A 13,474-nucleotide genomic window follows, 5' to 3' on the forward strand; every position below is an offset into this window, starting at 1 on the left:
GCCCAGATAATTCCAGACAAGCAGCAGTAGGCCCTGTCATCGTGCAGGTGTTCCGAAGCTGGGTAAATCGCGTACCACCGTCCCGAGAGCACTCCGCCCTATGGCCCCTACTTCTTCTCCCCCTCATGAGGATCCCTCCTCCGAGGTACCGTCGATTAGGCAACGACACTCTGCTCTTGGAGGCCCAACACTGTCTACAGGAAAAGGAGGGGGCGTAGACATCAACGACCATCTAGCTACTGCTATGGACCCATAGTCCAGGGGTGAACTACTCACTCATCACTCCGGAGGCGACCATGGCGGTGAAGAGTCCTCCGGGAGATGAGTCCCCTCTCCGGCAGGGTGCCGGAGGCGATCTCCTGAATCCCCCGAGATGGGATTGGCGGCGGCGTCTCTGGAAGGTTTTCCGTATCGTGGCTCTCGGTACTGGAGTTATTATCGACGAAGGCTTCTTATAGGCGAAGAGGTAGGTTTAGGGGCGACGCGAGGGGCCCACACGCTAGGCCGGCGCGGCTAGGGCCTGGGCCGCGCCCCCCTACTGTGGCGTCGCCTCGTCGCCCCACTTCATTTCCCTTTCGGACTTCTGGAAGCTTCGTGGAAAAATAAGATCCTGGGCGTTGATTTCGTCCAATTCCGAGAATATTTCCTTACTAGGATTTCTGAAACCAAAAACAGCAGAAAACATCAACTGGCTCTTCGGCATCTCGTTAATAGGTTAGTGTCGTAAAATGCATAAATATGACATAAAGTATGTATAAAACATGTAGGTACCATCAATAAAGTAGCATGGAACATAAGAAATTATCGATACGTTGAAGACGTATCATCGGGCAATTGACAAATAAAGAGGGCATAACAATGCACATACATATGACGATGACTACTATGAGATTTAATCAGGGCATTACGACAAAGTACATAGACCGCTATCCAGCATGCATCTATGCCTAAAAAGTCCACCTTCGGGTTAGCATCCGCACCCCTTCCAGTATTAAGTTGCAAACAACAGACAATTGCATTAAGTATGGTGCGTAATGTAATCAATACAAATATCCTTAGACAAAGCATCGATGTTTTATCCCTAGTGGCAACAGCACATCCACAACCTTAGAACTTTCTATCACTGTCCCAAATTCAATGGAGGCATGAACCCACTATCGAGCATAAATACTCCCTCTTGGAGTTACAAGTATCAACTTGGCCAGAGCCTCTACTAGCAACGGAGAGCATGCAATAACATAAACAACACATATATGATAGATTGATAATCAACTTGACATAGTATTCCATATTCATCGGATCCCAACAAACACAACATGTAGCATTACAAATAGATGATCTTGATCATGATAGGCAGCTCACAAGATCTAACATGATAGAATAATGAGGAGAAGACAACCATCTAGCTACTGCTATGGACCCATAGTCCAAGGATGAACTACTCACACATCAATCCGGAGGCGATCATGGTGATGAAGAGTCCTCCGGGAGATGATTCCCCTCTCCGGCAGGGTGCCGGAGGCGATCTCCTGAATCCCCCGAGATGGGATTGGCGGCGGCTGCGTCTCTGGAAGGTTTTCCGTATCGTGGCTCTCGGTACAGGGGTTTTCGCGACGAAGGCTATAAGTAGGCGGAAGGGTAGGGTTGGAGGCATCACGAGGGGCCCACACACTAGGGCGGCGTGGGCCCCTCCCTGGCCACGCGGCCCTAGCGTGGCGGCGCCTCGTGGCCCCACTTCGTATGCTCTTCGGTCTTCTGGAAGCTCCGTGGAAAAATAAGACCCTGGGCGTTGATTTCGTCCAATTCCGAGAATATTTCCTTTGTAGGATTTCTGAAACCAAAAACAGCAGAAAACAACAACTGGCTCTTCGGCATCTCATCAATAGGTTAGTGCCGGAAAATGCATATAAATGATATAAAGTATGTATAAAACATGTGAGTATCATCATAAAAGTAGCATGGAACATAAGAAATTATAGATACGTTTGAGACGTATCACCCCTCCAACACTAATGCATTACATCAAAGTGCAGCCCTATGAACCCATGTAGGTGAAGTAATATGCAGTCGACGTTCGCATAAAACTATCATAGAACAACATAAAAGATAGAAAACTTGACCAACTACTACTTGCACATCATATAGAATCATAGCCAAATCATCATGTGCCCTCGGGAATGTGGGGAACTACTCACAAGTGTCAACCATGATATGGACCAGATACATAATGGTTACAACACAAGCTGAATATATAATCTCTCCACCAAATAATGACAAAGTACCAATCACGAACATGCAATAGCACTAAAACAATATCTGGGTTCGATTCAACACAAACTATGAGGGGGATGGCGTCGATCTCGTAGATGGATATGGTGTTGATGGAGATGTTGATGGAGATGCCTCCTCCCAAGCCAAGGAGGAGTGGGAATGTCGATGGCGTCGATTTCCCCTTCACCGGAGGCACCAGTGCAGTAGGATCTGCCCTCTCCCGGGGTAGGAGAGGACTTTCGCCTCCGCCGCCGCCTCAATAAATCTTGGGAAAAATATGGCTTAGGTTTTTGGGAGGCGACGCTCGAGGAGCGAACAAGCCAGGGTGGCATGCCCTAATTGTTTGGGCGCGCCACCTGGTGCCGTTCGCACCTCGTGGCCCCTCTCGGGTGGTTCTTTCACCCACGACCTTTCTTCGGGTAAAAAATTGATAGGTAATTTTTCCTTGATTTTTAGCGATCCAGAAAGTCTTGAATGAAACAAATAAAATACGAAAAGGAGGTTTTCTGCCTCCCAGGAATTAAATAACAAAGAAGGAGAATTTGTAGAAAAGTCCTGAAAATCATCTAAAAATGCATAAATAACAATGTATGAAGGCAAATAACAATGAAAACTATTCCTATATGTAGCAAGAATGATGATACAAAATGCACGTATCACCGGCGTAGAGGATGTACGTTATGGCGACGGTGTCGTCGATGCCTACGAAAGCGAATCTCGTCGATGTCTATCGTTGTGTAAATGACAAGTACACCATGGAGGGTCCCTCACGGTGAGGATAGAGTGAGGTGGGCGAAAGGGGGTGTGCTACCGGTACGAGGAGACACAAATTACCCAGCTTCGGATCTCACAATGATGGTGAAACCCTACGTGCTTCTATAATTCACTAGAAAGAGAATAATTGCGCGATTACAATGATAGGATTGGTTCTATCTCAAGAGCTCTTGGCATCTGATTTATAAAGGTGCGAGGATCTAGGGTTTACAAGGAATCGTCCAGATCGGGCTCTACTACCACTATCCTAACTAGGTAAAACTTGTAGTACACGTAAGGATCCGGCTAACCTATGTTGGTACGGATCCGACCAACTATGTCAGTGTGGATCCGGCTAGAACTTCTGATCCTGAACTCCCCATCTTGGTCAATCATCAACTAGGTCGCCAGGTTGGGCCATCGGCCCAACCACCATATGCGGGCCACCCGGGCTAACCCATATTTGATTACGGTGTACCCATGAAGTATATCCACAATAATAACCCCCAAAGTTTTTGAAGATTTGCATGTTCTTTGGCCTAGCTCAGGTCACACTATACCTGGCCATGGGCAGCCTGGCCCGGCCCGAAATTCCCGGGCCAAGCCCGACTCGACCATGCCTCTGTACCGGCCTGATTTTTTGGCACGATGGTCAGGATGGGCAGGGCATGGGCCTTGATTTTGTGCGATTTGGAGAAGCGGCCCGACCCGAGGCCCGAGGCCTGACGGGCTTTCTATGTGTTGGGCCGGGCTTGGGCCTATATTTTTCAGCCCGACGGTCGGGCTGGGCCTGGGACGAGATTTTCCGCGTCGGGCTTCGGTCGGCTCGTCCCGAGGCCTGGCCCGGCCTGAGAAATTAGTTGCCGCCTGGTGTCTTGGCAGATCATCTTATTTTTATTGAAAGTGGTATCCAACGATTGATTCCGTGGAATATTCTTTCCAACGATCACTTCACGGAAATCTCGTTAAGTTACCGCAAGTTTACCTGGAATCTGGAGCAAAATTTCCGTTCCGCTTAAATCGGCAATACATAAGGCTACTCAAACGGTAAAATATATTTGCAGCAAAATTACCGCTAGGGTTTTGGGACACGTGTCAATAATTCAACGGTTGCGACGCTTGCGTTCTTGCCACAAGATGCGAGACACGAATCTCCATCCACCCCTATAAATATCGCACTCGGGGAGATCAATCTCATCCACTCCCATTCGCATTGACTCCACCTTCTCCCCTCAGTGTCGGCAGTGTGATCTAAGCTCAAGCTTAGCACCGCCGTGTTGGAGTTCTACCATCGTCGAGCCACCGCGCCGGAACTTTCGCCGACCTTTCTTCTCAAGTGAACATTGAGAAACCTATAGTGCCCAAACATTTTAATCATGGATAAGTACATTTGAAAAAAAAAGTGAAGTATCTACAGATTAAGCCTCATGTAAAGACACATGAGGAAAAAAGAATGCCTACGTCACCAAATCAATTGCGTAAGCAATGTGCATATGAAAACATCTTATGAACATATTTTTCACATTAGATGGTGCCACAGTATAATCATCGGCCATTGCAACGAAAAAGTAATATCAAGAACGTGCCTCATAATTAAATATTAGAGATTAATCCTCGAGAAGGCTCACTAGCACCATCCAGGGATCACTTGTAGTTCCAAAACAATTTAAATCATCGGCCGTTGCAATGTAAAAGAACCAAAATGAACATCAAGTAGGGCCAAGTCAAGAACGACATGCCTCATATAAGGACACATGACGAAAGGGGTCTACCAATCAGATCAAACTAAATGTCCAAGCAATGTTCATGGACATATGACAATGTTTTATGCGCAACTTTTTCCATTAGATGATGGCATAATGTAATCATTGGCGAAATCAGAGCCTCATACTTACATTGGGGACACGGAAAACCCAGGATAATTCAAGCAAACAAAGTAGGACGCATAAGATTTTGTATTTATGCATATCACAAGCCTTGCTTGAACTACCCGGGGATCACATGTAGTGCCCCAAAAATTTAATCATCGGCAGTATAACAATAACTACAACAAGGTTTCACAATCTTCAAATTTAGTTACTATTCAGTTATATCACACATTCTTCTTATTTGCAAATCACCCCATCTGCTAATCAACACACGCGTATAATAGATCAATAACACTTGGCTTTTCTACTTGGCGATAGATTCTACCAGAAAACTAACTAACAACAATGAGCTTGAGAGATGGAACTGTCGTCAGATCGGTGACTTAGAGGGACGTTCACACTGGGGCAGGGCGTTAGGGCCCGCGACCGTCATTGCTGGGGCAAGGCGCTCGGGGCCTACCATCGGTGCATCATGACGTAGATGGAGAAGGGGCCGCTTGGGGCCGATCCACCACCCCAAATGGACAGCGGTGTGTTTAAATCCGCGGGGCACCCACAGTCGAACGAAGTTGGACAAATTTTGTGTCTAAAATGGAGACGCTCTTTCAGATGCCCTTCGACGATTTGGTTCAGATGAGTTCCATATGCTACAGGGGTGTACCAAACTTGCAGCAAGACTTAAATGAACGCCCGCTCGCGCATTGGAGAAAAAATGGCCGAGCTAGCATCAGACCATGCATATTTAACTGCTCAAGAGTATAAACAAAAGAAAAGACACACGAAGATTACTCGTTCCCACCCAGATGGCCAGATGTGGTTCTCCGAGACTCTCGTCGAGTCGAATTCGCACGGAATGGGACCCGATCAGGCGAAACTAGCAAGATTCTAAAAAGGAAAGCGCGTTGCCTGTTGGCCTTAAACTAGAAAGTGGTTACGATCCCATTCCCATGGTATAGGGGATATGGGCACGTCCGATGAGACATGAAATCCGATTCTGAGATCACACAGCCAACCTTTTGCCGCCCGGATATCAAATATTCTTTCTTTCTTTCTTTCTTTCTTTCTTTCTTTCTTCAAATAGGTATAGTGCGACAAATACAGCGTTGTATGCCAGAGGCAGTATATCTAATGTGAGGTCACGGTGGATTTTTTTTCATGGTCTTGATCGAGTCTGTCACTCTGTCTAAGTCTAACTACCTGAATCTTGCACGCTCACTGGTCAAGATCATTTCGGTTTCAGACAATCATTTGGCCTGCAAGCAGCTGATGCATATATCTTGGAGCTGAACCAACGGTCAGAACAGCGAGCTTGACCATCGTACTATTAAAATGCATGTTGGAAGTGATGGGTATATTATTACAAAACGTGCATGGAAGAAATAGTAGAGAATCTGAAGAAATCTGACCAAATCCTCACCAATTATCTAAATCCGAATCATTGTTCAGAGCCCCATATAAAGCCGTGACTAGTATAGTCCACCAAATCAATCCCACGAATTTAAAACTCCACCAAACTAATTCCATGACCTCAGCATGCTGGTCATGCCGTGCTTTCGTTTGATTAATTCTGCTTCTGTACGTGCTTTGTCTACCATATTAGGCCGTTAACACAACCCTTGATATTAAGCCAACAACAATAAGCATCTGATACTGACTTCGTACCCATCCAATTAGTTGCCATAATGAACGGTCCATGAAAGCCTCGCTCGTTGTATACAACTGAGTGTTGAGTTCAGTGACTCATATTTTATCATAGTAGAACTTAAGATGAGTGTGCTACAATCACTTCTACAAAACAGGGTTTTCTAGCCCCTAAATGGTAGTAACTGACAAAAATATCCGACGTGACAGTTCTGCAAGCAAACCGACTATGTAAAGATAAACGAATGAAGAAACTAACAATCTCCGCCTATTCATAATTTTCATCCTTCTGTCATAATATGAATATATTCTTTTTGTATAGAATAAGAGAAAATAAAATATTTCCAAATCCACCTTTTTTTGGGGTCCCAACAAAGAACTTCTGAAAGAAATATGGCGACAAAGCCGCGTTGATGAACGGCGTGCCACATAAGACATGCATAGGAAGTCCACTACAAAGAGACACCCGCTAATATTGTTTCGTGTATGATCCTTGTCGCTCTATCACACCTCGACACAATAGCTCGATCTTTTGATCCCAACTAGATATAACTCGGTCCTCTTAGGAAAATTTTGTTTTCGCGCAAGGTTAATGCATGCCAAACATGCATGATCGTCCCAAACCAACAAACCTCTAGTTTTGGCGACAAGTCTTGCACAGGACATGAGCAGCTAAGCCCCTCGTGACCATCTGACATGCCTCTAGTTTTAGCGACAAGTATCGCACATGACATGAGCAGCTAAGCCCCTCGTGGCCATCTGGCATACCTCTCTAGTTTCGGCGACAAGTCTCGCATACGACATGAGCAGCTAAACCCGTCGCAACCATTGACGTGCCTCTAGTTTCGGCGACAAGTCTGGCATACGGCATAGACAGATAAGCCCCTCGTAGCCATCCGCCATGCCTCCAATTTTGCCGACAAGTCTCATAGAAGACTTGGACATATAAGCCCCTCGCAGCAATCCGTCCCAATCACACGCCACATGTCATATATAGCGACATTCTTTTGCAGCAGTTGGCCAAACTCCGACTTTTGACGTATAGCCTTGTGAATGTTGGGCATCATCTAACTCTCTCTGTGTTGCGAGCATCTGTCCACGTCGAACATAATCATAGCATGCAGAAGCATCAAACCTCTCGCCGATGCACCGTCTACAGACACAAATAACGCCCCAGCCATCTATTTTCGCTTTGACAAATTATTACTACGTGGATTTCGCAAGTAAACCGTAGATTCCTCGGCGAAAGATGAGATCGTGCCTATGCAGCAGGATGAACAGGAAAATCTCCTCCGTTGCAAGTTGCAACCTCAACTTGAAGTGACAAACATGACCATTATCACGCGTTAGATTACAACATATACTGTGATAAATACCATTTAGGGGATCATACGTGTGAACCATTTGTCGTAGAAACACTGTCATGCCATATACGTGCAGCTTCACACACTCTAGTGACAAGACAAACTTATTAGCTGCGGTAAAAATCATCCTCGAACAAAACGTGCATTTCGTCATTGCACCGACCGTCCAAGCAGAAGCCGAGATTGATGGCCAAGGAAGGAAGTCAAGCGTGAGCGCTGTAAAGAAACAAACGAAGCCGACCCACAGGCCACAGCAGTGGGTCCCGCAAACACAGGGACCCATTAGGAGACCCGACCCGTCACCCATCCTCGTCATCCGCAGCACGGCCGCGTCGCCCTTCGTCCTTCCACCCACCACCGACCCGGACGGCAACGTCGACGACGAAGAAGGGGCCACGGGCGAGGGGCTCGTGCCACCCGGGACCCACTATCCCCGGGGGCAGTTCCGTAAACTTCCCCGTCCCGTTCAGGTAGCCCCAGATACGGTTGGCCGGGGAGCGCCTTCCCGTTGCGGGGGCAGTACGGTAAATGCTCCTGTCTCCTCACTCCTCCATCCCCTTCTATCCTTCCCCTTCCCCTTCCACTTCCACGCTCGCTCGCACAGTACTACTACTACTCCTAGCCACCACCACTGGTACCCGAATCAAGCGACCGAGTTGCCAGCGAGAGCGAGCGCAGCGCACACAGATATCAAATCACTGCCCAAAAGCACGAGCGATAATCCCCCTCCCCAAATCCCAAACCCTAGCGCCCCCGATCTGCAATGCGGGCGGCGTGAGACGCCCACCGGCAGATGAGATGAGGCGGGTGGCGCCAGCCATGATCTTCTCCGCCTCAACCGCCGGCGGCGACGCCGCCGCCGACGCCTTCGTGGAGAAGGCCCTCCCGAACGGGGACCTCTACCGCGGCGGCTTCGCGGGCGGGGCCCCGCACGGCAAGGGCAAGTACGTGTGGGCGGACGGGTGCATGTACGAGGGGGAGTGGCGGCGCGGCAAGGCCTCCGGCAAGGGCCGCTTCTCCTGGCCGTCGGGCGCCACCTTCGAGGGCGAGTTCCGCGCGGGGCGGATCGAGGGGCAGGGCGCCTTCGTGGGGCCCGACGGCGCCACCTACCGCGGCGCCTGGGCCGCGGACCGCCGCCACGGGGCCGGCGCCAAGAGCTACGCCAACGGGGACTACTACGAGGGCCACTGGCGCCGCAACATGCAGGACGGCCACGGCCGCTACGTCTGGGCGGCGGGGAACCAGTACGTCGGCGAGTGGCGCGCCGGGGTCATCTCGGGGCGCGGGGTGCTCATCTGGGCCAACGGGAGCCGCTACGACGGGGTGTGGGAGAACGGGGTGCCGAGGGGCACGGGGGTGTTCACCTGGCCTGACGGCAGCCGCTACGTCGGCTCCTGGCCCCGTAGCTGCGTCGACCTGCCCGCCATCAGCGGCACCTTCTTCCCGCCCGTTGGCGCCGCCGGTGCTGCTGTTCGGAAACGGTCCTCCGTCGAGGGGGTTGGGGACAAGGCGGCGGCCGTGCCGCGGATCTGCATCTGGGAGTCCGAGGGCGAGGCCGGGGACATCACCTGCGACATCGTCGACGCGCTCGAGGCCTCCATGCTCTACCGGGAGGCCGCCGCGCCTGGCCCGACATACGCCAGGACGCAGCGCAGCGTCCGACGAGCCCCCCACCCTGCCCCGTGCTGGTCCTCGTCTGCGGCCACCACGCCCGAGGGGAAGCGGCCTGGACAGACCATCTCCAAGGGCCATAAGAACTACGACCTCATGCTGCAGCTGCAGCTGGGCATCAGGTCATTCCCCTTTACATTGTTAAAATGCTCGCAATGTGGAGGCTTACATACATTACAGCTACTTTGCGGATTTGGGATGCTTATTCATGCTGGGCACATCTTTCAGGCATTCGGTGGGGAAGTCTGCTGCCGTGCCGATGCGGGAGCTGGCGCTGGCCGATTTCGATCCCAGGGAGAAGTTCTGGACAAGGTTCCCGCCGGAGGGCACAAAGGTCACACCACCGCATTCCTCCCCGGATTTCCGGTGGAAGGACTACTGCCCCATGGTGTTCAGGTGCTTGTTTCCCCTTCCTGCTAATCATCAATGTGCTCTGATTTGGTTTCTTCGATTACTGTATTATTGACTGATATTCGTTCTGCAGACATTTGAGGAAGTTGTTTGCGGTTGATCCGGCGGATTACATGCTCGCTATCTGTGGAAATGATGCCCTCAGGGAGCTGTCTTCGCCTGGGAAGAGCGGGAGTTTCTTCTATCTCACCCAAGATGATCGGTTCATGATTAAGACAGTGAGGAAATCAGAAGTCAAGGTAATTTTGTTGTCCATGCCATTTTTTAGTTATGAACAAATACTTGTTTATAGAGCCTGTATGAATTTGAATATCCTTTTAGTTACAGCCTGTATTGCTTGTGAGCTGGTTTGCAGTGCTGTTTGAATTGCATCATGAAAATGCTGTTAAATTAGGAAAATTTGTTTTGCATTTAGGGTTTGAAGCATTGCAAATTCATGTGCCATTGTTTTTGCATTGTCTTGGTCCTTTTTCTATACATTGAAAACTAAATGTGCGCCAAGTACGATTGCTTTGTGAGAAGAAACATTTTGTTTTTCTGTTTAAAGCTATCTGATCATCTTGTTATTTGGCTGTGCAGTTACTGATCCGGATGTTGCCTAGCTACTTCCAACATGTCAGTCGATATGATTACTCTCTAATCACAAGGTTCTATGGTGTCCACTGTGTAAAACCTGTTAATGGACCCAAGGTGCGCAATACTGCTTGCAACTTCCTTGCTGCAAAATGTTTTTGTTAGTTGCTGATTCATGACAATTGGCCCAACTTCTCCAGGTCCGCTTCATTGTCATGGGAAATTTGTTCTGCTCGGAGTATCAGATTCATCGCCGTTTTGATCTTAAAGGTTCATCCTATGGCCGAACAGCGGACAAATTTGAAGAAGAGATTGATGAGACAACCACTCTTAAAGACCTGGACCTCAACTTCGTATTTCGGTTGCGGCGAACTTGGTATAGAGAGCTGCATGAGTAAGTTCTACCCTTGTAATTTTTTGGGTGTCAAATTTATTTTCTAGGAAATAACTGAATCAGCAGCGCTAACATAATTGGGGTTTATTCTTCAGGCAACTCCAGAGAGATTGTGAATTTTTGGAGTCTGAAGGTATTATGGATTACAGCTTCTTGGTGGGAGTTCACTTCTGTGATGATGTATCTGCTTCAAAGATGGGCTTCTCTACTTTTACTGCTTCTCCAAGTAAGTTCTGACTTGTTGGTTTTTAGCTTGAAAATATTGCTCTCATATGCTAACCTAAGTATCCTTAACCAGAGCTTTCGATGAAGACCGAGCCATTTCAAGTTGGTGGTCGTGGCATGCCAGAGCTGTGCTTCTCAGATAATGATTTTGATAGGATACCTAATTGCCGGTATGTTGCGTCTTTAACATTTACCTATTTGTTTGCTCTTGTCTTCTTTATTTTCTTATTCTTAGGAAGCCCTTCACACTCTATGGTACTAGAACTGGTTATAGCTATGCATATATTCTTGATTTAGTCTCTTTTAGGATTTACTTTGGAACTGATTCCTCTAAAATCATTTTGCATAATTCCTTTGAAATTTGTGAATTCCAAATAGGCCTTGATTCAGTATCTCGTCCTTAAGATTGCCTTGGTTATTGTTTGCTAAACAATATAATATTGCAAGATTAAAGTTGAGTATCTTGACATCATAGAAAAGGTAGGGAGATAGAGCAACCTGAAAGCACTTAGTTGATTTATTTTATATATTAGTACCCATCCATACTTTCATTGGAATAAAAACATTACTTTTGTCCCTGGTCACAAATCCTACACTGTGCATAGGACTCATAACACGCAGAAGTTGCACCTGGTCTCAGTACCATCTTAGTTGAAAGTTTGAGAAGCCATCATACTGCAAAACTTAACTGCGGTCCACTTGGTTTACATATTGTGTGTGTTTATGCATTGCTGGGTCCTAGCTGTTTCCTGAGCTCCATTAGAGATAATTGTTCTTTCCAGTTAAAAGACACCATGCAAATCCATCAATTTGTTCTCTAATGGAATGTGCCAACTTTTTCTCAATTTCAGGAAGCCATTGATTAGACTGGGTGCGCACATGCCAGGGCGGGCAGAACAGGCATCCAGAAGAAGCGAGTTCGACCCATTTCTCCTCAGTGGTGGGGGGTTCCTGGCCGCAAACCAGACTGGGGAAGTGTCCGACGTGATCCTGTACTTTGGGATAATCGACATTCTCCAGGATTACGACTTCACCAAGCGGATAGAGCATGCTTACAAGTCTTTACAGACAGATCCCAATTCGATATCTGCCGTGGACCCGAAGCTCTACTCGAGGAGGTTTCAAGATTTCATTGGCAGAATTTTTGTAGAAGATGGCTAGAACTGGGGCAAAGAAAGATGCAACAGGGAGGAATTCCAACGAATCCCGGAGCACCTGGAAATGATCTCAAGGTGATTTTTGGTAGATTTTCTGCTGGGCAAAGGAACTCTATGGTTATACCAACAAGTCAGCTTCAGCCCCTGGGATCCCGGTATTCGTTGACTTAACCGTCGGCGAACTTTGATCAGCAGTGCCGGGACATGGAGTTGCAAAGGAATTTGCGCAAACTAGCTACCGGAATCGGATTGGCTGGATTTTGAAACACAGCCACAGAGATGGAAGTGGGCATCTGTAAATTTTGTGATTTGGTGGGCGAGAGAGAATGGTTCTTCCAGCTCCTTGGCAGCGATCTTTTTTCTTGTTTTAGCTAGGATTCCTTTCTCTAGTTGATTACTTTCCCCCTTTTATATATCTGTTGGATGTAAAGAAGGGGATAGGGAATTTTTGTTTCCGGAAAGAGGGTATTTAAGGCTGCGGCAGGCAGTGGACAATAAGACCATGTACAGATACATTTCGATCCAGAGGAATGAATGGTGAAATGAATGGGTAGGATTAGAATTGAATTCGGCATCTTGATGTCCCGTGGGTCCTCGTGCCACTGCTTCTCCCTCTCTTTTGCGTTGTTGGTTTCTTCCTTTCACCGTATTTATTGGCCCCTTTGGGTAGCTTTTCGCAGGCTGGAGCGAGAAAGTAGGGTCGCCTGCGTCCCTCCTTGACCTGTGACCGAGGGCTGCCTGTGATGTCTCAGAGGGAGGAGAGAGAGAACGAGTGAGTGTTGGAAGTGGGGAAAAGTGATAGGAGGAGAGGGAAGCGCATGGAAAGAAGAGAAAGGCCAGCGTAGCCACAGCCCACAGCAGATGGTTTAGATCGGAATGGTGATCCTCTCCGTCCTTTTCGTTCCTATAATGCCCAAACCTGGAATCTCTTTATCGGTACCTGCTGCTTATTCTGCTCAAAGATCGCTGGATCAGCCACGCTGATTGCGGTTGCGGGGGATCACAGCGCTGCCAGGATCGTTAGGGTTAAGTTCCTGGGCGGCTACGTATGGCCGTATGGGCATCTCGAGTTATGCACAGCGGCTGCTGGCTGCTGCGCAGCGAGCCTGATTTGGCACTGTGGCTTACGCGTTCGCGGTCGGGTGT

The 13,474-nt window shown here is 48.2% G+C and overlaps 1 protein-coding gene across 1 annotated transcript; it reads left to right on the forward strand.

Moving 5' to 3' along the window:
* The first annotated feature begins 8,454 nt into the window (after positions 1 to 8,454).
* On the forward strand, positions 8,455 to 12,895 carry LOC127293244 (phosphatidylinositol 4-phosphate 5-kinase 1). Its single transcript, XM_051322825.2, has 8 exons — positions 8,455 to 9,690; positions 9,797 to 9,964; positions 10,053 to 10,218; positions 10,559 to 10,669; positions 10,753 to 10,946; positions 11,042 to 11,172; positions 11,245 to 11,341; positions 12,023 to 12,895. Exons 1-8 carry the CDS (start codon positions 8,696 to 8,698, stop codon positions 12,330 to 12,332), a joined length of 2,172 nt encoding a protein of 723 aa, XP_051178785.1. The 5' UTR covers positions 8,455 to 8,695; the 3' UTR covers positions 12,333 to 12,895.
* The last annotated feature ends 579 nt before the right edge of the window (positions 12,896 to 13,474 follow it).

Source organism: Lolium perenne, chromosome 4 (genome assembly GCF_019359855.2).
Source record: "Lolium perenne isolate Kyuss_39 chromosome 4, Kyuss_2.0, whole genome shotgun sequence".
In the NCBI taxonomy this organism is placed as follows: Eukaryota; Viridiplantae; Streptophyta; class Magnoliopsida; order Poales; family Poaceae; genus Lolium; species Lolium perenne.